General features: G+C 47.2%; 1 protein-coding gene across 1 annotated transcript in view; it reads right to left on the reverse strand.

Annotated features, from left to right (window-relative positions):
* Positions 1-26,027, reverse strand: part of BRWD1 (bromodomain and WD repeat domain containing 1) — a 1,722,898-nt gene that overhangs the window by 263,271 nt on the left and 1,433,600 nt on the right. Inside the window, exons 33-35 of the mRNA XM_069202575.1 lie at positions 24,948-25,014; positions 1,512-1,553; positions 910-1,008 (exon numbers count right to left, since the gene is read on the reverse strand). Of these exons, the coding sequence (XP_069058676.1) occupies positions 910-1,008; positions 1,512-1,553; positions 24,948-25,014 (208 nt within the window). The remainder of the gene's footprint in view (positions 1-909; positions 1,009-1,511; positions 1,554-24,947; positions 25,015-26,027) is intronic.

Below are 26,027 nucleotides of genomic sequence, written 5' to 3' on the forward strand. Positions count from 1 at the left end.
TGCGCTCGAGGCACAATAAGCACACGAGGTGGAGGTCTGTTACCGACACTGCGTGGTCACAGGAGCCATACAGCTTAAACCCTATCTTTCTGGATGACATCTCAACACACTTCGCAAACAGCTGTTAAAAAAAAATCCTGTCAAAAAGAGAGGGGTAGCTCTTTTTCGGATCAGCGCTTACTGGTGCAGAAAGAAAAGAACAGACATCTACACGCCTGCGTGGCGCCTATATAGGTGACCACGATGTCACTTCCGGCAACAACAATGCAGAGGACGCTGCGTTGAACCGAACAAAGCCACCCAACGGCACGCAGGGGTACTGCTCGAGCAAAACTCTTTCCGATCCATTCGGACACCTGGGAAATTCAAAGGTAAGGAATCTGAAGGTAGAAGTCTTTATGAGATATCAGCATACCAGGGTAGCGCTTATGTGGGCACTGCAATGTCTCTTTCATGAAGACGATGCAGTCACAGAGCTGACTGAGAGCACCTACTGGCATGCAATCACTGCTGAAGATTTCACAGATCCAGTCTGACATAGGGGGAATATTGTAAGGTAGGAAATCTGCTCTTATAGGTCTTTATCAGAAAAGTTTATATTTGTAAGCTTTTCACAGGTTTAGGTCCCACCACCAACAAGTTGGCCCATAAAAAAGGGCTGATAAAATGGCAACGTGGCCAGGCCATTCTGACCTCCAACAGCATATGAAAGTGTTCAGAGAGGCAAGGAGAGGACACAAAGAAAGCAAAGGAGGTCAAAGGACCAAACAAGCAAGAATAGGGCAGGAAGAACCATAAAGAGGAAGCAGGCCATCCAGAGAAATGGCAGGGGGCTCAAATGGGCCAGGTTTGTGGATAAAAGGGTGTCCATGGCCAGATCCATTAATAAAAAAGTGTTTTTTTTTTTACCTTTTTCTTTCCACAGGTAGATGAGGTTGTAGGACTATCAGGGGACTGTGAAACTAAACGGCGGCCTCCAACAAGCATGGCACGATATGAAGATTCTCCCTGAAAAACAAGCATATTATATGCATTGATGGACATAGTGACTGTGTTTCAGGCACGGGGGAGAGGATGCTCTGGAATCTACAGGAAACAATTTTGAGGCTTAAACATGTGTAGTCCTTGAGCTCAAAACTATGCACAACAGAGTGGGAGTCTAAAGAGAGTTGTTACAAATGACAGATGGGGTGAGCTCTCTCTTTTGAGAACATTTTTTTAAATGTGCAAAGGTATCTCTACAAAGAAAGCGCTCACTATACACCTAGCATGTGCTTAGACCATCTTTATCTGGTCCAAAACAATCCCTTCCCTACACATGATTAATACGACTGAAAAAGGCCAAAAAGACTGATACCTGCTAGCAAAAATCTCTACTACACTGTAAAAGATACTCACTCAACTCTCACCGAAGTCAATCAATCATGCTTCAAATATTCTAATTTTACTTGTGATAATCCAGCACACATAAAAAGAAGTAAACACACAAAACTGTAACATAACAGACTTACTCTTTTAGATGTAGTCCTTCGGAAAGAATCTTGGTCATTCTCCTATTAAACGAAACTACATGTCAATGACCACTCTACGTGAAGGCAAGAAATAGACAATGGATGAAGTTTCTCAGGGCAGCACCAGACTTACAGCTGTAATTCGAGTTTTCAAAACAGAAAAAAGGGAAACTACAAGTATGTAGTAAATTGTATTACAGTGAAAATTAGTAGAATTTTTAAAGTTGGGATCCTTCTAGATGGGTTCCTAAAGAACTAGTTACTTACCTTCAGTAAATAATTATCTGATAGAGACTTGTTCTAGTTGCAGATTCCTTAACTTAGAATTGCACCGTCAGTCTGGATCCGGAGATTTTTCCTCGAGCAGTCCCCCTGCAAGCCATCAGGTGGAGCTGGTAGACTCCGCATCTGTCGTCTGCATCTTGCTCACTGGATATGATGTTGCAGGTTGTAAGGAGCTGGGTTCTGGTTGCAGTACCTGTGTCTCAGTTTATGGAGTACATCTATGGTATGGCACCATACACTGATACTAGGCAAACCTTAGTGATAGTGAATAGGTGTCCACATAGCAAAAGCTCTCTAGGAGTAGAAGAGGAGAGCTTATCCAAGAGGAATGAAAAGCCCTTGCAATACCACAGTAGTCAGACAGTAACTAACTCACAAGAAAGAACCACACAAGTGCTGCACAAATAAAGGATTCTTTATTACAGCCCTACTACTAGACTAGCATTGGTGTATCTCCCTTTAGAGATATCTACACACAATATATACAAAACAACCAACATAAATAGCATAAAATATACAGGGCCCTGTGGGGGGGGAAGTGGAATGTGAAATAGTGAACCCAACTAAGGTAATTGTGGTAGTTAGCTAGGGGCTGGAGTTAGATGAAAGCACCAGAGGTAAGTGTCCCCAGCTACCAGGTGCAAGGTAGTTATCTACCCATTCATCCCACAGACTAACACAGTGTACCGTGGTTGGAGTTTGTGACTTAGGACCCTTCCAAGTGGACTCTGAGGAAATCAACAGACAAGAGGGAGGCTGGAGAGTGCCCCCACCCAAGGATACCTAGAAGATAGGAGTACCTACTCCAAGGACCCGGATTCAGAGGGGAGAAGGGACTCTCTCTGAAGTCAGTGGAAGCATCGGATTGTCCAGTTGCTGTCACAACCAGTGGACCAGGCCAAAGGAACCCAGGGACGGATTCCAGACGTGGTGGAGCTGAAAAGGAAGGGGACAGAGTCCAGCACCCTTGGAGGTGCCCAAGTGATGCAGGTGGCAATGCCCACCCTCCTGGAGGTGAAGTTCCTGCAAGCCGGTGGAAGAAGTCATCCAGCTGCAGGGTCCAGGAGCTGCAAAAGATCAAAGGAGTGGCCTACGACCTGTCCCTTTATGGTCGGCAGATTACAGGAGGGTCAGTGACCAGTAAGGTCACCAACAACCACTGGCAAATGCAAGTAGGAGCTGAAGAGTCATTTCCAGAGTTTTGGGAACCAGCAAAGTCCAGGAGAGACTACCCTTGGGGAAGGGGGAGTCAGGGCTGGCCCTCAGCATGCAGAAAGGCCAGCTGAAGTCGCTAGAGCCCACCTTGGGTGACCCTAAGGCAATACATAAGTCCCATGTCTCAGGAACTGAATGACAGGGGCTGATCTTCGAGTAGCAGAGATTTCCTGCATGAAAAATCAACAAGCCTTGGCAAGTGCAACAGTCGTGCTGCACAGGGGTTCCAGTCCAGTGGCAGGGGCAGGGGCCCACAGTCTCCCAAGTTGGTCTGAAGACGAGCAGGACCCAGAGGAAGCCTCAGACTCACCACTTGTGAAGCAGAGCCTTTCCATGTTCGTGGAACAGCAGATCCCACCAGCCAATCTTGCCTTGAGGTGCCTGCGGATGCAGAGGAGTGACTCCTTCACTTCCAAGGAAGATTTCTTCATGCTTCCAGGTGCAAACAGAATCGTTGTGTCCCTGAAGGATGCACAGCCTTGTATGTTGCAGAATTCGTGCACGATACCATATTCGTGCAGGTACCATATACTAAGGACTTACATAGGTTACCAGTATGCCAATTGTGGGTGTAAAAAGTTTACTAGAAATCAAATTTAGGAGAGCGCATAGACTCTAGGATCCTGAATAGCAGGATCCCAGTGAACGACAATATAAACACACTGACATCAGGCTAAAAGTGGGGCTAACAATGATAGAAAGAGGGAACTTCCCTAAAGTACTCCCCATTTTTTGCCTGGTTTCCATATGGAACTTCGACTGAAATGCTAACCAGGTCCCCAGTGCCAGTGTGCCTTCCCTAAAACAAAGACACCTGGCCACTTGATGCTCAAGTGACCAGGCTCTTCAGCCCCCTATAAGACCCTAGTCAATGGTACACCTGGTACCTAGGGCATGGGTACTGAAGAGGGCCCGTCAGAGCTGCAGCACAACTTGTGCCACTCTGAGGGACCCAGAAGAACGAGTTACTTACCTTCGGTAACGACTTTTCTGGTGGATACATTAGCTAACTGTGGATTCCCTCACCTATTGAATACTCCCCTTGCGCCAGCATCCGACGGAAATCTTCTTCCTAGCTTCTGCACGTCGACGAGGACGTCACAATTGCCCACGCGACGCCGTCTGACATCATACAGGCAATAAGAGGTCCTCGCCGACGTCAGTACTAACATTTTTTACGTGCCCGAGACTAATAGGCCATTGAGACAATCAATCAAATAACAATATTTAATTAATAACATTCAAGATAAAAACATCATTCCAAAAACTCAAGATTTTTTTTTTTTTAAATAAATAAATATATACAGTATATGTACAAGCCCTCAAATACCAAGAGGAGCACACCCAAGAATAACTTGGTTAGACCAGACAGGCAACGGGGAGACAGGTGGGACCATGAGGAATCCACAGGTAGCTAATGTATCCACCAGAAAAGTTGTTACCGAAGGTAAGTAACTCGTTCTTCTGATGGATACAACTACCTGTGGATTCAACACCTATTGAATAGAGTCCCAAAGCAGTACCGCACTCGGAGGAGGGTGCCTGAAGGGTCAAACCAAGAACTCCTGCAGCACTGACCGTGCAAAATGGCCATCCCTCCTAACCTCAGAATCCAAGCAATAATGCTTCGCAAAAGTGTGGAGGGATGACCAAGTTGCGGCCTTGCAGATGTCGACCACAGGAACACCCCTAGCCAAGGACGAAGACGCCGACTTAGCTCTGGTGGAATGAGCTCTTATTCCATCAGGGGGTTCCTTCTTTGCTAGAGAGTAACACAGTTTAATGCAAAGAATGACCCACCTGGAGAGTGCTCTCTTGTGGACTGCCCTTCCTCTCCTCTTTCCCACGTACCCGATGAAGAGTTGATCCTCCAACCTGAAATCCTTCGTTCTGTTCACATAGAAGCTCAGCGCTCTCCTCGGGTCTAAGCGGTGTAGTCTTTCTTCTTCCTTCGAAGGATGAGGCGGAGGATAAAACAAGGAAAGAGTAATTGTTTGGGCCATATGAAAGGGTGAAACAACCTTCGGTAGGAAAGCAGCCTTGGTCCTCAACACCACCTTATCCCCATAAAAAGATGTGAAAGGGGGTTTAACAGATAGAGCCTGCAGCTCACTCACTCTTCTTGCGGAAGTAATTGCAAAAAGGAAAACAGTATTTAGAACCAATAACCTTAAAGGGCAAGAATGCATAGGCTCAAACGGTGAACCCATAAGGAAAGTCAAGACTAGGTTTAGATCCCACTGAGGCATAATGAAAGGAGTGGGAGGAAATTTGTTAATGAGACCTTTTAAAAATCTTAGCACTATAGGGGATTTAAATAGAGAAGGCTGGTCTGGAAGACATAGAAAGGCTGACAGGGCAGATACATATCCCTTGACTGTAGCCATTGAACAACCCCTCTGTGCCAGGGACAACGCAAAAGACAAGATATCCGATAAGTGGGCACGTAGGGGGTCAATTTGCTTCTCTCCACACCAATTCACGAATTTAGCCCACCTATTAGCGTAGATAGATTTAGTGGAGTGTCGCCTGGCCGATAAAATAACATCCACTACGTCAGGTGGGAGAGAAAAGGAACTCAGGTTGCCCCGTTCAATCTCCAGGCATGAAGGTGCAGGCTCTGGAGGTGGGGATGTAAAACCTGCCCCTGCGACTGCGAGAGGAGGTCTGCCCTGAGAGGGAGACGGAGCGGGGGGCACAGAGTTGGAGAAGATCCAAATACCATACCCTCCTTGGCCAATCCGGAGCTATTAAGATGACTTGAGCCTGGGTCTTGGCGAATTTTCCTCAAAACTCGAGAAATCAAAGGTATGGGGGGGAAACGCGTAAAGCAACTGGCCGCACCAGGACATCTGAAACGCGTCCCCCAACGCTCCTTGCACCGGATACTGGAGGCTGCAGAATAACGGGCAGTGCGAGTTCTCCCGAGTGGCAAACAGATCTATCCAAGGGATCCCCCACATCTGGAAGATTTGACGGACTTGATCCGGATGGAGACTCCACTCGTGATCGGTCGAGAAATGACGACTGAGACTGTCCGCACGCACGTTCAAGACTCTGGCCAGATGATTTGCTACCAAGCAAATCTGATGGTCCCTTGCCCAGGACCAAAGCCATAGAGCTTCTCTGCAGAGAAGGTACGACCCTACTCCTTCCTGTTTGTTTATATACCACATCGCAGTAGTATTGTCCGTCAGGACCTGAACAGACTGACCGCGAAGGGATGGGAGGAAGGCCTTGAGTGCAAGACGTATAGCCCGCAACTCCAACAGATTTATATGAAACATCTGTTCCACTGGAGACCAAAGACCTCCAGATGAGCTCCCCACCCTAGAGTGGAAGCATCCGTTATTACTGTGGCCACCGGCGGAGTTTTGCGAGAACGGCCTTCCTCTAGAAAGACTGCCGTCCGCAATCCACCATTTTAAATCCGCAGCAGCATCTCTGGAGATCTTCACCGAACCCTTGAGATCCCCTTTGTGTTGAGACCACTAGTTCCGGAGGCACCACTGAAGAGCCCTCATGTGCCAGTGAGCGTGCGTGACCAGCAGAATGCAAGAAGCAAAGCAAACAGACCGAGCAGACGTAGGACCATGAGGACTGGAACGACCGCTCCACTTTGAAACATTGGAACCAACGCCTGAATGTCTTGAATCCCCTGAGGCAGAGGAAAGGCGCGATTCAATGTTGTATCCAATACTGCCCCTATGAACAGGAGGCGCTGAGAGGGCTCTAGGTGAGATTTGGGCACATTCACTGAAAAACCCAGGTCGAACAACAATTGCATTGTCGACTGAAGGTGATGCAACACCAGCTCCGGAGACATGGCTTTGATCAACCAGTCGTCTAGGTAAGGAAATACTGCTATCCCCTTCCTTCTGAGCTCTGCCGCAACCACCGACATCACCTTTGTGAAGACTCAGGGTGCTGAAGTAAGACCAAACGGAAGGACCGCAAACTGATAGCGCTGCGACCCCACCACCCACAAACCGGAGATACTTCCTGTGCGACTTGAGTATCGGGATATGAAAATAAGCATCCTGTAAGTCGACAGACACCATCCAATCTCCATTGTTCAGCGCCAAAAGCACCTGAGCTAGGGTCAGCATCTTGAACTTCTCCTGTTTGAGGAACCAATTCAAGATCCTCAGGTCCAGGATTGGCCTCAACCCACCATCCTTCTTGGGGATCAGGAAGTATCTTGAGTAACAACCCTGACCCCTCTCCTGCTCTGGAACCAACTCCACCGCACCTTTTGAAAGGAGGACTTGAACCTCATGTTCTAGTAACAGGAGATGCTCTTCTGAACAGTAGGATGGGCGGGGCGGGATGGGGGAGGAAACTCCCGAAAGGGAAGGGCATAGCCTTTCCCCACAATGCTGGTGACCCAGGAGTCTGATGTTATAACCTCCCACTTGTGGAGAAAGTTCAATAACCTCTCCCCTACAGGAGTGGTGTGAGAAGGAATTGGTGGAAGGCTAAGGCTGCTTCCCATGCTGCACCCCTCCAGAGGAAGAGGAAGAGGCAGAGTGCTGCTGGGTGGCTCCCCTGGTTCGGACCCTACCCCTCCCTCTGTAAGATCTATAGGAGAGAGCAGAGGTGGGTTGTTGCTGGAATCTCCCTCGAAAGGAGGAGGAGGAACCACAACCAAATCCTCGAAACCTCCTAAAAAGTCTGGAGGAAACAGAAGAGGAGGCCTGCAAGCCTAAAGACTTCACCGTGGCCCTACTCTCCTTAAACATCTCTAGTGCAGAGTCCGCGTTGGAGCCAAAAAAAATTTCGCCATCGAAGGGAAGGTCCAAGAGGGTTGACTGTACATCGGACGAGAAACCAGAGCTACGAAGCCAGGATTGCCTCCTTGTAGCAACAGCAGTACCCATAGCTCTGGCAACAGAGTCAGTCGTATCTAGTCCAGATTGAATAACTTGGGTTGCCGCTGCTTGAGCATCAGAAACTAGGCTCATAACCTCTTGGGGCACCTCAGTATGAGACGACTTTATTTCGTCCATCAGAGCGTAAATGTATCTCCCTAAAATACAGGTAGCATTAATGGATTTTAAAGCCATGCTACATGACGAAAAAGCCTTTTTTGATGAAATGTCCATTTTCTTAGAATCTCTGTCCGAGGGCACAGCTGGAAATGATCCTGGGGCAGACCGGGCTGAACATGAAGCCTGAACCACTAGGCTTTCAGGAGTTGGGAGATGAAGAGCAAGCCTCCTCGAATGTAATCTTTCCTCAATCCTCGGCATCGACATGGCTTCAGCAGACGTCGAAGCTTGATGCCGCTCCTCGGATCCATCAGACGCCGGATCCAACGGCGCCATGGATTTCTTTGGCGCCGAACGAGGAGAAGGGCGGACAGAAGACTGTTCCGGCGCCGGAACCACAGGTCTACTCGGCGTCACCGGCTGAGATGCTGACGCCATAGGCACCGGCACCGAGCCCACATTTCCCATGGGCATAAAAGGTGCTGGTCGTAACGGAGCCAGAGCACCCATATTGAAGGCCAAAGGGCCCGAAGGACCAGCCGGTCCACCACCTGGAGCCATCTGCTGAAAAATCGAGAACATCGCATTCAAGAATGCGGAACGGTCAGCTCCAGGGGCCGGGAAAGCCGGGTACTGAGGAGCCTGGGTTGGAGGCGACATCGACGCCGGTCCCGACGTCTGCAAAGCTGGAGAAAACTCCTGACGCCGAGGAACCTCAAATACAGAAGGAGGATTCACAGGCGACGTCAGCGAAGTCGGGGATGTCTGAGATGCCAACGGCGTCTGTGGTTGGGGAGAGATGGTGGGACTCACTTCCCATGTCTTCCGGCGTCGAGTTGAAGGCGACCTCGATCGCGATCTCTCCCTACTCGACCAGCGTCGAGATTCTCGACGACGCCGGGAGTCACGATGACGCCGATGTGACTTCGGAGAAGATGACTTGCGATGATGTCTTTTCTCCTTTTTCTTCGACTTTGCCAAAAAGAGCTTTGCCTCACGCTCCTTTAAGGCCTTGGGATTCATTCGTTGACAAGAGTCACATTTTCTTTGCGACATTTTAACTTGTCTCAAAGAGAAAACAGCAAAAATAACTAACTACGTCGAGCAGTAACAGTAGCTCCCTCGAAGAATAACCGTCGTTCGAATGGCACGGAAAAAAGGGAACTGACGTTGGCGAGGACCTCTTATTGCCTGTATGACGTCAGACGGCGTCGCGTGGGCAATTGTGACGTCCTCGTCGACATGCAGAAGCTAGGAAGAAGATTTCCGTTGGATGCTGGCGCAAGGGGAGTATTCAATAGGTGAGGAATCCACAGGTAGTTGTATCCATAGGAATCCAAACCTATGCAGACTGCCATTGCAGGATGCGTGACAAGGTGCTCCCAAAATTGACAACACAACATGGCACACAGCCTGTTTGCCATGTCTCTTAACAGTGCATGCAGTATATGTAAGTCACCCCTATAGCAGGCCTTATAGCCCTAAGGCTAGGTGGATTATATTGTAGGAAAGTACCCTCTTTTTGGCATGGTTACCCCCACTTTTTGCCTGCTATCAGGATGCTTAAACTGTTTTCACTAGGATTCAAATAACGAGGACCCCAGTGATTATGCTCTCTCCCTCTCAATTTGGTTGCCTAGGACTTTGCACACCACACAATTGGCATACTGATGCGCCCTTATAAGACCCTAGTATATGGCACTTAGGTACCCAGGGCATGAGCAAAGGTACCCTTACGAACTCCAGTTCCATTGCACTGGACTTCATAAGTGCAGGGAAGCCATCTTACCCATGTACTGGACCTGTGTCAAGCTACATAATGGTAACTCCGACCCTGGGCATGTTTGGTATCAAACATGTCTGAATCATACCCCAATACTGTTGCCAGTTTTGGTTGTATGATTCCATGCAGTCTGGGGGGTCCATAGAAGTTTACCCCCAGTATAGCTCCTACCAGTCTTCCAGGATTTCCAGGCAGCCTGCGCTGCTGCCACCCCTCAGACTGCCCTCCTTCTGCTTGACCAGCTTAAGCAGGGAAAGGCAGAACAAACAATTTCTCATGGGAGAGGGAGGCAACGCCCTCTCCCATGGAAACAGCCGTTACAAGGCATGGGAGGTGTAGACTCCCCAAGCCACAGATTTGCTTTGAAGGGCACATTTGGTGCCCTCCTTGCATAAACCGGTTTGCACCAGCCCAGAGTTCCCCAGTCCCTGCTCTGGTGTGAAACAGGACAAAGAAAAAGGGAGTGACCACTCCCCTGTCCATCAACACCCCAGGGGTGGTGCTCAGAGCTCCTCCAGGTGGCCACTTGATTCTGCCATCTTGAAACCAAGGGAGCTTCTGAGTGGCCAGGTCAGGCAGGTGAAGTCACACCACCTCCTGATGGGTGGTCACCTTGCTAGGTAACAAAACCCCGTTTTAAGGCTATTTAGGGTCTCCTTCTTGGGTGGGTCCTCAGATTCGACATGCGAGATTCCAGCAGGACTCTAGTGCACCGTTTACTTCATCTTCTGGCCACTCAGACCAAAACTTGACCCTCCAGGAACGGACAATCTGCCACTCCAGCAACGACTTCGCTTTGCAACATTGTTTCTCCGGCTCCTTCCAGCAACGGCATCATTCCCACGGCTGTCCATCGTCTGAGAGAGGCAAGATTTCAGCCTACACCAAGAAGCAAGAAGGAATCTCCCTTGAAGTGAAGGATACACTGTAGGAAAGTGCCCATTTTCAACCTGTTGTCAGTGTGTTTGACTGTGTCCACTGGGATCCTGCTAACCAGGACCCCAGTGGTTATGCTCTCTCCCTTTTACCTTGATAACTGTACCTTTTTCTCCCCACAATTGGCATACTGGTACCCCCCCATGTATGTCCCAAGTATATGGAACCTAGGTACCAGGGCATTTTGGTTGAAGCCCCCTATGGGCTGCAGCAGTTATTCTGCAAAGGGTTCTGCAGGTCTACCATTGCAGTCTGTGTGAAACGAGTGCATGCATTCATTTTCACTACAGGTCACTGCACCAGGTAACTATAAGTCACCCCTATGGTAGGACCTCTCAGCCCAGTGGGCAGGGTGCAGGTACCTGTGTATGAGGGCACCCCTGCACTAGCAGAGGTGCCTCCACAAACTCCAGATCCATTTCCCTGAACTTTGTGAGTGCAAGGACGCCATTTTACCCGTGTACTGGACATAGGTCATTACCTATGTCCAGCTACATAATGGTATCTCCAAACCTGGGCAGGTTTGGGATCAAACATGTCGGAATCATACCCAATACTGTTGCAAGTATTGGAATTAGGATTCCATGCACTCTGGGGGCTCCTTAAAGGAAGCCTAGCATTGCTAGCACCAGTCTGACTGGGTTTTCTGGGAAGCCCAAGCTGCTGCCCCCCCTCAGACAGGTTTCTGCCCTCCTGCTGCTGGATCTGATCAAGCCCAGGAAGGCAGAACAAAGGGTTTCCTTTTAGAGAGAGAGGTAACACCCTCTCCCTGAGGAAATAGGTGTGACTGGCTTGGGAGGGGTAGCCTCCCAGGGCCACTGGTATGCTTTGAAGGGCACATTTAATGCTCTCCATGGATAAACCAGTCCACACCGGTTCAGGAACCCCCAGTCCCTGCTCTGGCGTGAAACTGGACAATGGAAAGGGAAGTGACCACTCCCCTGTCCATCACCACCCCAGGGGTGGTGCTCAGAGCTCCTCAAGAGGGTCCATGGATTCTGTCATCTTGTTTCCAAGGTTAGCAAGGAACTCTGGGAGCATCCAAGTGGCCAGGCCAGGCAGGTGACATGAGAGCCCCTTCTGATAGGTGCTTACCTGGCTAGGTGACCAATCCCCCTTTCAGGGCTATTTAGGGACTATCTCTTGGGTGGGCCCTCAGATTCGGCTTGCAAGATTCCAGCAGGATTCCTCTGCAACCTCCACTTCTACTTATGGCCACTGGAACTGCGACTGCACCCTCCAGGAACCGACAACGCTGCAACTCGCGAAGAAGACTCTTCTACAACTTTGTTTCCACGGCTCCTACCAGCACTGCAACATTTCCCCAGCCGTGCATCCTCAGAAGACAGCAACTCTTCAGCCTGAACAAAAAGAAGGAATCTCCCTTGGAGTAAAGGAGTCACTCCCCTGCATCTGCAGGCACCTGCTGCAACGACGACCGCCTGTGTGGTTCTCCTCTCATCTTGAGCTGTGTTGATCCTGCATCACAGGTGGCGGTCCGGAGTAGTCCTCTTGGTCCTCCCTGCCAGCTGTTCAACTTTGGTGGATGTAAGCCCTTGCCTTCCCAAGCAGGACAGTACCCTCATGTACCGTGTCTCTTGCAGCTGCCAAGGATTGTTTACTTCTCCTCCAAGGGATCTTCAGGTGACGTGTAGCTCCAGGCCCCAGCACTCCTTCCTGCGACGTTCAGCCCTCTGTGTGGTTCTCCTGCAGTGTCGGATCCTTTTCTATAGTGCCATGTGGACTCCTGCAACTTCTGTGTCCCCGTCCTTTGAGACTCCTGTGGGTGCTGCCTCAGCTCCTGTGGACTCTCTGTGACACGGAGGGCTCCCTATAACTCCCCCTCCTGGGGTGAGTCCTCCTGGGCCTTGCTGGTCCCCGGCAGCACCACTTTTCCACTAACAGCAAGTTTGCATTTACTAAGGCTTGTTGGTAGAACTCCTGCACCAACACCCATCTGCAATCTTCATTCCCTCGTGGGACATCTTCATTCTTTAGGAACTCTTCTCCAGCTCCAGGGCTTCAGTGCTGACCTGATCTTCATCACCGTCGACCAAGACCTGCAAGTACAGCTGGGTGGGTAGTAGCTCCAACTCCTCCAGGACTTCACTCTGACTTTTGGACTTGGTCCCCTCTCTACACAGGTCCTCTTCTCCAGGAATACACCACTGGTTTCTTGCAGTCCTGTCTGGGTGTCTTCTTTTCTTCTTTTTCCTCATTTTGGGTGGTTTGGGGGAAATCCAGTGATTTACTCCTGCTTTCCTGGTCCCTGGGGGATGATGTGCTACTTACCTCTGTGGTTTTCTAGTATCCCCAGCTCCCCACTACACATTCCACTTACCTAGGTCGTGGTCCTGTGTTGGCATTCCATTTTTTTTTTTAGTATATGGTTTGGGTTCCCCGTAGGGCAGAGCTCTTCAAACTTTTTGTTCTGATGCCAGGACCCCCTCTTAAAAAAATGTAGGTGTAAGGACCCCCTTCTGATAAAAATTTCTAGAACCTGGTACTCCTCATCAACAACAATAATAAACGACCCCATTTCCCACAGCAAATCATTTTTACTGTGAGGAAATAATATTAAACAGTGTTTAGCAAACCAAAGGTCAGTGAGTGTGGGGGCATGGTCAAGGGTGTGGCTAAAAACAAAGGTCATCATTTATGAGGAATTGACGTGGGGCAGTGCCGCAAGTCTTCTTGCTACATTGCCACATGCCAATACAAAAGGGCAGGAATGGAGTGTATTTATGAAATACGGTGCATTTCTGTCCTTTCCCCCTGCGCTGTCGCACAATTGTTGCCTTAGTGCCAACATAGGCTGGATTGTATTTGTGCAGGAAGGGGCACCTTCCAGCACAAAAACAATCCAGAAAGGCATTGTACCTCTTCTATATGTGCAGCAGAATGCAACACACATGGAAAGAGAAAAAAACAAGGGGAAATTAAAACATTTCTCCTCATTATGCCTGCTCTGGGGAGGTGTAAGGTTTTTGCACTGCTCCAGTTTACATGATTTTGTAAATCTGGGGCAGCGCCAAAATCCATGGGTGTTGCATGGGTACAGCCACCACAACGCCCATGGAATGACTCCTTGAGGCAAAGTAAGGCAATGCAGCGGCTTGCACTGCTATGCCTTTCTTCATATCTACAAGGCCATTCAAAGCCACTCAGGGTGGCTTTGCGTCACCTCGTAGGTATGATTGAGAGGCTTGTGCCGCTGGAGCGTCAACAAAAAAGTGATGCTCCGGCAGTGCAAGCCTCTCATAAATAAACCCAAAATATTCTCTACTTTTTTTTTTTATGTCTTTCACTGTCAGGTAGTTACATATAGAATAACAGCCTGCTTAAATACAAAAATAAAGTTGTTACTCATTGGGAAATGTACTGTAGTGCATTATGAAACCTCTATTAGTTAATGCACTGCAGAGGTCTGTGTGTAACCAGAGAGTGACAGAACTAAATCTTGGTTAGTGCAATTGAGAACAGTGACTTGTGTATTTTTAGTGCCAAGAGGTCACAGTCTGTGACTGAAAGCACTCTGAATATGTAAGAAATTATTTTATACTTGCATTACACACAGTATAAGATAGGCCACTACAAAAAGTGGTAAGATAAAACTGTGGTTCCAAAATGTATATTTAAGTAATATCAGAGCATATGCAATACCTTTTTTTAATAAGTGTCCCTTAAACATCTCCAGGTGAAGAAAGCTCTGAGGAAATACAATTACAATCAAAAGCACACAATTCACAGCGCATCTGTTTACTCTTTGCATTACCCTTCGAAAAAAATAAATATTTGTCCTCATAAAGCTTTGAGTGATTTGATCATTTAAAGCTGCTCCAAAGCACCTTTTACATTTGCAGATGAGCTCGTAGAGCACAACTGCATTTCATTCGGGAAGCAGACGCCCTGGGAAGGCCTCCTTAGCTGTCTGTGCGGCTTTCACAGCACAGGAGACTCAAATTAAAGTTCAGCTGAGGCATTTTGAGGATCGGCTGGGGGAATGCGCGACCCCCTTTCCAGGAATCCACGGCCCCCCTGGGGGGTCGCGACCCCTAGATTGGAGACCTCTGCCCTAGGGTCACTGTTGTTTATTGCAATTTGCCCTGTTTTCTAACCTTTGCTATGCCTATTTCTGATTACTAGTGTACATATTTAGTGTGTTTACTTACCTCTAAAGGGAGCATTGCCTTTTTAGTAATTTTGGTATTGTGTCACTAAAATAAAGTACCTTTATGTATAAGTGCTGTGTGACTACAGTGGTATTGCATGAGCTTTGCATGTCTCCTAGATAAGCCTTGGCTGCTCATCCACAGTTACCTGTAGAGAGCCTGGCTTTTAGACAGTGCCTACACGTCATTAAGAGGGGATACCTGGTATAAGGTCTAAGAACCTTTGGTACCCACCACACACCAGGCCAGCTTCCTACAGTCCCTGCGATGACAACCAGCTGCATGGATCTTCTCTCCTCTGGAACAGCGTGGATCTTGCATCACAGGTGGTGGTCTGGAGTGGTCCCCTTGGTCCTCTCTGCCAGCTGTCCAACTTGGGAGATGGTAACCCCTTGCCTCTCCTTGCAGAACAGTACCTCTGTGCACCGCAACTCTAGCAGCTACCAGGGCTTGCTTGTTCCTCCTCCAAGGGATCTTCAGGCTCAGTGTAGACCCTGCACCCAGCACTCATTCATGCAAAGCAGTCTCCTGCCTGCTGCTCCAGCAACATGGGACTCCTCTTCAGGTGTGCTGAGTGGGCTTCACTGCGACCCCTGTGCCTGTTGCCAGTGGGTTGCCTGTGGGGCTGCTTCCTTTTCTTGTGACTCTTCCCAGCTGCTGAGGGTCACACTGGACTCCCCTCCTTGGGTCAAGCCCCCTGGACCTTGTTGGTCCTCTTCAGCCTTGCAAACCTTCTCTGTCTCTTTGCCAAGGCTTTTTGGTGGTTTTCCAGCACCACAGACCAATGCATCTCGACCACTGACGTGTAATGTCACTCAAATCACTTTTGGGACTTCTCTTCATTTCCAGTGCTGCACTGCTGGCCTTCTTCATCCACCGTCGCCCTCCTGAATCCAGAGAAGGGTGGGTAGTGGCTCCTGCCACAACCAGAACCTCCATCACGAACTGGACTTGGTGCTCTCCCTTTGCAGGTCCTCTTCTTGGTTGGGTCTTGCATAATCCTTTCTCAAAGTCCTTCTGACTGTTTTGGGGAAAACCAGGTACTTACCTCTGATCTCCTGGCTGCTGGGGGTCACTATGGTACTCACCTCTTGAGGTTCCTAGTTCCTCTAGCTCCCTTCTACTGACTCCACTTTCTTGGGTGGACGATTGCCTTTCACATTCCACTTGTATAGTATATGGTTTGGCCCTCCCCTAAAGCCTTCACAATTTACTATTGCTTTTACCAATGCTTATTGCTTTCTATGCTATTTACTGATTGTTAATGTGTATATAATAGTGTGCTTACTTACCTCCAGTTGGGGGATTGCCTATTCAGTGATCTAGTATTTGTTTTACCATAATCAAGTACCTTCATGTTTGTAACAGTTTTTTCACGTGTGAGAGTGCTGTGTGGCTATGGTGGTATTGCAAAGGCTTTGCATGTCTCCTAGATAAGTCTTGGCTGCTCATCCACAGCTACCACTAGAAAGCCCTGGCTTCCTAGACTTCTGTCTACACCTCACTAATAGGGGATACCTGGTAATAACAATAAGGTGATAACACCATAGGTGCTCATGACACACCAGGCCAGCTTCCTACAGGGTCGTGAGCAGGTCCCCCCTTGCATGTTCAGGTAATACACTGTGGTGGTGTTGTCCATTTGAAAAAGCATAGAGTTCGTATGTATGGATGGGATAGAGGGATTCTAGTGCTAGATGGACTGCTCTGAGTTCCAGCATGTTTATGTGATATGTTGTTCCTTGTCCGACCACAGGCCCTGATCTTGCAAGGAACCCATGTGAGCCACCCAACCCTCAAGCGAAGCGTCTGTGATCAAAGTTTGTATCAGAAGCTCCTGGTGAAAAGGAACTCCTATACGTAAATGCCATTTCCGCATCCACCATTGTAGTTAGCGTTAGACTTCCCTTGTGAGAAGTATCTTGTCGTCCCATTGGCAGGAATATGGAGACCACTGATCTTACAGAACTTGCTGTACGTCTCATGTGCAGCCTGGCATTGTGGACAATGAAGATGCAGGAGGCCACTGATCCCAGTAGCGATGCCACTTGTCTGGCTGATGGGCGAGGAGTGCACAGGAGAGTACAACATTTCATGATGATTGAGTATAACCTTTCCTCTGAAGGATACACTTTTGCGCGGTTTGTATCCAGTGTTGCTCCTAGATAATGAATACTTTGAGCTGGTATATGTGTAGATATTTTGATGTTGATCTGTAGACCCAGAGTTTGCAGTTTGGAGGCAAATCTGATAATATTGTTGTGCAAGTACTGGGAAGGCACTATTGATCAACCAGTCCTCTAGGTATGGCTAGACTAACATTCGCTTCCTTCTCAGCTGTGCAGCAACTACTGCCATTTATTTCGAAAATGTTTGAGGAGCTGATTTTAGGCTGAAGGTTAAAACTTTGTACTGGTAGTGCTTGGATGCTACCCTGAAGTGCAGAAACTTCTGATGTTTTCTTGCAATTGGAATATGGAAGTATTAATCCTGAAGATCTATGGAGCACATCCAGTCCCCCCCCTGGTGGAGTTGGGGGTAAATTTGATCTAGAGCAAGCATTATGAATTTTTCTTTTCGGATAAACATGTTCAGGAAGCGCAGGTCTAGGATCGGTCTGTATTCTTGAGTCAGGCCTTTTTTCTGGACGGGGAAATAACATGAACAAACTCCTGTACCCCATTGCGAGCGTGGAACTTCTTCTATTGCCTTTTTTTGAAGCAACATGTCTACTCCCTTTCGAAATAAGACTTGCCAATGTGGAAGGTTGCTTTTGGTGGTAATTCCGGTGGAGGAGATTTGAACCTGAGTGTGTAACCATTTTGAACAATGTTCAAAACCCATTTGTTGTCTGTTATAGTGTGCCAGTACTTGGTGATGCTTCCTCCCGCCGGAGCGGTAGGTAGAGAAGAGGGAAGCCATGATTCATTGCTTTGACTGTCCTTCGGACGAGGATGTGGACAGTCAGGAAGCACTCCTTTCTCTTCCTGGACGTCGAGGATAGTGATGCGGCTGGCAATGTTGTTGCGGTACCCACTGAGGGGTTTGAACCCTCTGTTGAACATGTCGGCGGTCATAAAGCCTGTATCTATGTCTGAATTATTTTCAGTTCTCAAGCCCCACTGCCTTGAGAGTGTGCCTCTGATTTCATTCTGGCCATTTCATCATTGGTATGTGTGCCGAAAAGAGACGATCCGGTGAAGGGAAGGTTTAATATTCTTTGTTGTGCTTGAGGCTTTAACCCTGTAAGTCTTAGCCATGAAAAACGCCTTGTAGTGATGCCATGAGAATAGCCATGAGCGGAGAGATCGAAGGCATCAGCTGCCGCTCTCATTTGGTTTGCCACTAGACCGCCCTCTTCTTAGATTTCCTGAAAGCCTTGTCGCTCTTCCTTTGGCTGTTTTTGCGTAAATCTGTAGAGGGAGTCCCACAACAACCTATTGTACCTGCCAAGTAATGCAGTTGCACTGGAGACCTTCATGTATGATGCAGAGGTGTAACACATTTTCTTCCCCATCGAGTCAAATTGCTTACTGTCTTTATCCGGTGGTGATGTAGAGGATGAGGCAGTGGCATGGGTCTTTTTTGCAGGTGCCACAATCACCGAATCTGGGGGAGGATTCAATCGGAGGAATAAGGGGTCTTGATCAGGTGCCTTGTATTTTTTCTGGAGCCTCGATGGAACAGCTCGAACAGACGCTGGAGTGAGACTAGTTTGCATGGCAGGTTCAAGAAAGATGGGGACTAGAGGGAGTAGTGGTCTGGAGGAAGAGCTCTGATGGAAGGTTTCAAAAATCAGCAACAACATGGACAGAGGTGTTTGTAAGGAAATGCCTTCCTTGGCATGGTTACCCCCTAACATTTTGCCGATGCCAGTTATGATTGAAAGAGTGCTGGGACCCTGCTAACCAGGCCCCAGCACCAGTGTTCTTTCCCTAAACTGTACCTTTGTTTCCACAATTGGCACAGCCATTGCACACAGATAAGTCCCTTGTAAATGGTACCCCTGGTACCAATGGCCCTGTGGCCAGGGAAGGTCTCTAACGGGCTGCAGCATGTATTATGCCACCCAACTCACTCAGCACATTCACACTGCCTCATAGTGTAGTGAATCCTAGTTTGTTTTAATGGGATAACAAGAGTTAGCTTAGCCTCTGGCTTGCAGACTTGTGCCCCCGTCACCTAGTGACTTTTAACCTACTTAGCTTGCTCTGTCTTACCCCATTTAATTATTTAATTCATCTAAGATGGCTGCCTTGTTTATAGCTAGGCCACTTGTTATGCTTTGCATTATCAGTGCCACCGCACTAAGGTGTCAAGATCAAGCAATAAAGACAAACAAACAGTAGGTGTTCACACTTAGGGACTTTCCCTCGCTATACTTTCGAGGGATTGTTTATAATAATTGCCGTCCCAAGCATGTCTGTTATCCATTGTTTGGGAACACACCAACGTCAGGGGTCCTGGTAGATCTGTATAAATACATCGCACTTTATACAGATAATCAGAGGGATTCCGACCAGAGGGCATCGCCACCATCGCTGATATCGATGCTGCACGTCGTCTTGACGCTGGCCCAGTCTTCGTGTCCCTGCGGAGTCTGATATAGAGACCTCATTCCAAGGTAACGAGAGTTGGGGGCTCCTCTCATGGACATGGCATTGGCAGATTAGGTTTAACAAACCCAGCTCTCCTTTAGGTAGGAGGTTAGGCCTATCACATTAGGGTATTAGGGCATATTACATCTCGTAAGTCTTTTACATTCAATGCAAGATGGTGGGGGTCTTTGTAATAATGACTCTCGTCTTCACAATTCTGCTTCTTGCACTGTTCATTATCCTAATCATTGCAGCCCATGCAACATATCGTAAATTGCAGTTGTGTTAAATAAAAACTATTGAAACTTTACTGCATCTTTGTTAATGCCTGTGTTTGTATGAGACATGATATCTCTGTGAGAAAGGGGTAATCTCCGTTTAACCAAGACACTCCCTGAGATGTCTTATTCTCGAGTCCATGCGTAAAGGCTGCCACAAATCACCTTTTACTACTGTGTTTCTGGTGAGGTCAGCTAGTGAGCCAGTAAGGTTGGGACAACAGTTGCAACTTGTTGTAGGATAGGCATAGTCCCCTACAAACAAAAGTACGGTCATCCTTAAACCAGCAGTCTTGCCCAGAGCAAGAGTCCAAACTACGACAACAGCTTGTGTGTGCTGGTGGGGAGAAAATGACTAAGTCGACATGGCACTCCCCTCAGGGTGGCATGCCCACATCCCACTTAGTGCCGGTGGCATAGGTAAGTCACCACTCTAGCAGGCCTTACAACCCTAAGGCAGGGTATACTATACCACAAGTGAGGGCATAGTTGCATGAGCAATATGCCCCTACAGTGTATAAGCAAAACCTTAGACATTGTAGGTGCAGGGTAGCCATAAAGAGAATATGGTCTGGGAGTCTGTCAATTACGAACTCCACAGTTCCATAATGGCAAAACGGAAATCTGGGAAGTTTGGTATCAAACTTCTCAGCACAATAAAGCCACACTGATGTCAGTGTGGGATTTATTGACAAATGCACAGAGAGAGCATCTTAGAAATGACCCCTGTATGCCAGTCCGACTCCTAGTGTTAGGTTGACCAGTTCCTGCCAGCCTACCACAACCAGACGAGTTTTTGGCCACATGGGGTGAGTGCCTTTGTCACTCTGTGGCCAGGAACAAAGCCTGCACTGGGCGGAGGTGCTTCTCACCTCCCTCTGCAGGAAGTTTAACACCTGGTGGTGAGCCTCAAATGCTCATGCCTGTTGTTACAGCACCTCAGGGCATCCCAGCTAGTGGAGAAGCCCGCCCCTCCGGACACACCCCCCACTTTTGGCAACAAGGCTGGAGGAGATAATGAGAAAAACAAGGAGGAGTCACCCACCAGTCAAGACAGCCCCTAAGGTGCCCTGAGCTGAGGTGACCCCTGCCTTAAGAAATCCTCCCTCCTGGTTTTGGAGGTTTTCCCCAACAGGAATAGGGATGTGCCCCCCTCCCCTCAGGGAGGAGGCACAAGGAGGGTGTAGCCACCCTCAAGGACAGCAGCCATTGGCTACTGCCCACAGACCTAAACACACCCCTAACTTTAGTGTGTGTCCCCAAGTGCTCTACAAACCACCCCCCCCCCATGTCTTCTCCCTGAGGACGCAGTACTTACCTGCTAGCAGACTGGAACCGGAGCACCCCTTTTCTCCATAGGCGCCTATGTGTTTCGGGCCCTCCTTTGACCTCTGCACCTGACCAGCCCTGGTGTGGTGGCTTTGGGGTTGCCTTGAACCCCCAACGGTGGGCTGCCTATGCCCAGGAGACTGAACTTGTAAGTGCTTTACTTACCTGAAAACTAACCAATACTTACCTCCCCCAGGAACTGTTGATTTTTGCAGTGTCCACTTTTAAAATAGCATATTGCCATTTTTACCAAAACTGTGTGTTCTACTGTTTTAAATCAAAGTTCTATACTTACCCGTGTGAAGTACCTTACAATTTATGTACCTACCTAAAATCTTGAATCTTGTGGTTCTAAAATAAATTAAGAAAATATATTTTTCTATATAAAAGCCAACTGGCCTGGAGTTAAGTCTTTGAGTGTGTTTTCTCATTTATTGCCTGTGTGTGTACAAAAAATGCTTAACACTACCCTCTGATAAGCCTACTGCTCGACCACACTACCACAAAATAGAGCATTATTGTTATCTAATTTTGCCACTATCAACCTCTAAGGGGAACCCCTGGACTCTGTGCACACTATCTCTCACTTTGAGATAGTATATACAGGGCCAACTTCCTACAGCGTTGCAATGTCTATGTTTAACTTTGTCGGTCCTCTGAGCAACATATTATTGAACGCAACCAGGTTTTCCACAGGGGAGACTATAGCTGGAGGGGAGTCAGACAGTGTTAGTGAATAGTCTCTTATGGAGGAACGAGCAGTTGAAGACCAAGAAGGTTATCTATGCCTTCGTTGAGTCCTGGGACGGTAAATAGTGACGTGATCTGGAATGAGATCTTGCATGCGTTGATCTAGATGGTGATCTGAGATTGTGGTTCTTTACTTGGTGTTCTCTGACTGCAGGGACTCCTAGATCTGTGTGGCGTCCTAAGGACAGGGGATGGCGCACGCGCAAGCGTAGGTGTATGTCTGCTTGGTGAATAGGTTTGTGAATAGTCTGAGCCTGGAGTCAGATGTTGAGGGAGAAGTGGAAATCGTATTGGGGACTTATCTGATCCTGGCACTGTCTCTTCCTGAATGGATATGATCGCTGAGGAAAGAGATCTACTTCACAACATTGAAAACCTTGGATGCGACGTTGATCTGGGTCTGTCCCACTGATGTCGTAGCTGACCTGACGTCGATAGTGCTTGTCGCAGAGTGTCTCTCTATGTCGATATTGGACCTTCTGTAGGTGGTGTTGACATAGTGTAATGGGGGCTAGGACTTGATGTCGAATCTTGTGCTGTTGAAATTGGTGTCGGATTAGTCGACGGAAAACATGCCAATGACAATCTAGCTTGCCTCGATGTTGACTAACTATGCCTCTATGATGACTTCTCAGACGCTAGTTGGACTGGCACTCGAACAGATAGGTATTTCTTTAGTCCTACCTGTTGACTGCAGTGAGGAACGTCATTTTTCTCATGACCTTCCTCCATTTCTCAGAGAGGAGGTCTCTGTAAAGAAGGTTTTTGACCCCCCCAATACCACTTGAAGGTCTTAACTTTCCTCTCTGCATAAAGTCTGTTCTTTTCTCTGTCTCTGAGAGTCCTTTTTGAAAGGTTTTTACAGTGGTAACATGTTTTAGGATTATGAGAAGCTGGTAAACAGGCAATGCAGATAGCGTGTGAATCAGAATTTGCCATCTTTCTCCCACAGGAGGGGCATTTATTGAAAAGAGATGGCATTTGTGACTTTAAAAAATAAATAAAAAATAAAAGATTTTAGTCAGAAAAAAGTTTTTAATTAAAAGGGTACTTAAAAACGTCGAATTAAGTCAAAATCTTTTGAATTGTTGGAGATCATTTCCTTTTCAATCAAAAAAGCTCAAAAGCTAATGCTCTGGGATCCTTTCTGAAGGAGCCGAAAAACAGAACTGACCTAACTGTCACCTTTCTCTAACCTCTGAGGCGTGGTGGGATACTGGAGGTCTTTGAGGCCTTAAGGCACAGTGCCATTTATTTGATTCATCATGTTAATCTGAATGCAGCCTATTGGTTAAAAATGTCTGTTTTTCATTCGTTTTCTCTTCAATAAAACATAGTTTTGCTCCCTATGTCTCCCTTTTTTCTGATTTGCAGAAATACTGGAGCTCATTTTGATATTTATGAAAGGAAAACTTAATGAAAAATGTGACTTTTCTTTTTTTTTTTACCCTTTTAATAGTGTGTGTGTGTGTGTGTTTTTTTTTTCTTTTTCTGGGGTCCCCACACGTGGGAGGGAATATTCAATGCTTAGGACTATTGATGAGGATCCCCTGGAAGAGAACGTTGGTTGGCTTGTTAATTCACTAGACTTATGAACCAGACTCTTCACTGATTTGGTGATGGAAACAGTTCTTTTACTGGTAAGTTGAAAGACAACAGTGTCAGTGTCAATGATAACCAGTTCCTTTACTGAGGTATGATATAAATTGTAGAGTACAGCAAGTTTAGGGTTTGTTTGGTTAGTTTGCAAGACATTGTACCTCAGTTTCTTGCCGTAGTCACACACATTTTGCTGGCTATTACCAAAAATGTAAGTGCAGGCTGGCAAAGCTGAGCACTAAGGGTTTCATGAACTGACACTGAATTATTTGACCTGTCTCCCAATGTAAAGTTTTGGGATTCCAGGAAAGAGTCCAGATGATCCTAAGGAGCCCAATTCTTAGAGGGAATAAAGTGCGCAAGGGTGAAACCCAGACAGCATGGCCAAGCAGGTGAAATCTCAGATTTCCCGGGAACAGGCAAACTAAACAGCACACAGGCACTTTCAAATAAGAACTAAAAGTGAGTGAGAAGCGGGAGAAAGGGTGTAGTACAAATACATAACCATACCAAGTAAGGATTCCACTGGACTTTTAAAATTTTGTGGGAGAATAACATCAAGCCTTTTGGATATCAAACTGCAGTGAGATCAACTAAGAGGTTGGACACTGTTGTTGAGGCTTTGAGTGGTTGGCAACATGTCAGGAGCTAAGCATAGCACACTGATGACATTGTCTGGCTACACCAGACACATTGCTCAGCTAGTACATTAGAGGTGCACAAAACCATAAGAGGATTTCTGTAAGATTTTTGGTTGAGCTTTGCCAGCACGGAAATAGTGGTGGTGGTGAGGACTTCGGAAGCTAAATAACTTAATTAGGATACATACGAACACAGTGCAGTTGGGGCCACCTCCACCATAACAGTTATGAATACACAAGGGGCCAATACAACTCCAAAAGTGGCTTTGGGTTAGTGGAGGTACAAGAGCAGTGCATCCACCTCACAAAAAGAAGGTAGACTTTCTGAATTTCAAGTACTGCTGCTGATTGTGACAAGCCACAGAAGATGGTCCGTGCAGGTCTGTTGTGGACGTCTGCTTTCCACAGAAGTCACAGGGCTTAATGGTCAAAGGCTGTGTAGGTCACATGCTCACTTTAACAAAAATATATTTAAAAAAAGAAAACATGTCTGCTATGTATCCCACGTCACTGGAGGAGAGCAAAAGAAAGGAACTGGCCTCACTGGAATGTAACTTCAGAGATTGCTATATATGCACAATTGCACTCTTGACTGACCAGACTCAACGTTGCTGCAAAAAGTTTCCAGACCAGACTGGCACCAAAGAAAGAATTTAAATAAGGAATATGTGTGAGAAAGTATCAATTATAAAAACAACTTTTTAAAACATGGCTGCTGTTTTTCTTTTCCTGAATCCTCTCACTTGGCCTACAAACTACTACCCAACTTGAGCTGAATTTACAACTCTCATTCACAGCTGTAATATAATCTCTCCTGACCATCCTGCAGGGTTGTTTGAAAGGAGCTATTCTGAAATACCTCTTCGTCCTGTGGATTGGGTTCATCAACTTCTAAGAGATCTGCAATACTGGTACAGTCTTGATGTCTGCAAATTAAGGGAAAAAACAATTAGCAAAAAGCTTGAAAAAAAACATACTCTTATTAGGATTGTGCAATCCTAATTTCTAGTTTTCAAATACATTACAGCGGGCTTCACCAGGCAGTATGAGTATCTGACAGGGATGTGAAACACACTGTAGTGCAATACTGTCACATTCTTTAACAGTTAATATTTAGGATCACTAGCACTGTTGGGAAAGTTATTAAACTTCGGTAACGCCATATCTGGAAGAGACAAAATCTAGTTGCAGATTCCTTACCTTAGAATTTCCCCCAGGCATCAGTCTAGATCTGGAGATTTTTCTCAAGAAGTGTAGGAGGCTGTCTCAGTTTATGGTGTACACCTATGGTGTGGTACCCTATACTGAGTCCAGGCAACCCTTAGTGATAGTGAATAGGTGTCTAGAGGGCAAACGCTCTCTAGGAGTAGCTGAGGTGAGCAGCTAAAGCTTACCCAGGAGTAATGTAAAGCACTTGTAATACCACAGTAGTCCGGCAGTAAATCACACACAAGAAAGAACCACACAAGCATTGCAAAAATAAAAGATTCTTTGTTACACCACATTGGTATATCTCCCTTTGGAGGTATCTACACACAACATATGCACACAAAATAACCAACAGAATTAGCATAAAATGTACAGGGCCCTAAGGGGGGACCCAACCATGTACTAAGTAAGTGGAATGTGAAATACTGAACCCAGCCAAGGCAAGTGTGGTAGTTAATTAGGGGCTGGGGACAGATGAAAACATCAGAGGTAAATACGGTAAAGTGAACCCAGCAACCAGATGCAAGGTAGATACCCACCCAGGCATCTTACAGACTAGCATAGGGAGTAGTGGTTGGAATTGGTGCGATTCAGGACCCTTACCAGTGGACCAAGAGGAAACCAACAGACAAAAAGGAAGGTTGGAGAGTGCCCCCCACCTGAGGATACCCAGAAGACAGGGGACCCGGATGCAGAGGGGGAAAGAGACTCTCTCTGAAGTCAGTGGAAG

The sequence above is a fragment of the Pleurodeles waltl genome, chromosome 8, assembly GCF_031143425.1.
Source record: "Pleurodeles waltl isolate 20211129_DDA chromosome 8, aPleWal1.hap1.20221129, whole genome shotgun sequence".
Classification (NCBI taxonomy): domain Eukaryota; kingdom Metazoa; phylum Chordata; class Amphibia; order Caudata; family Salamandridae; genus Pleurodeles; species Pleurodeles waltl.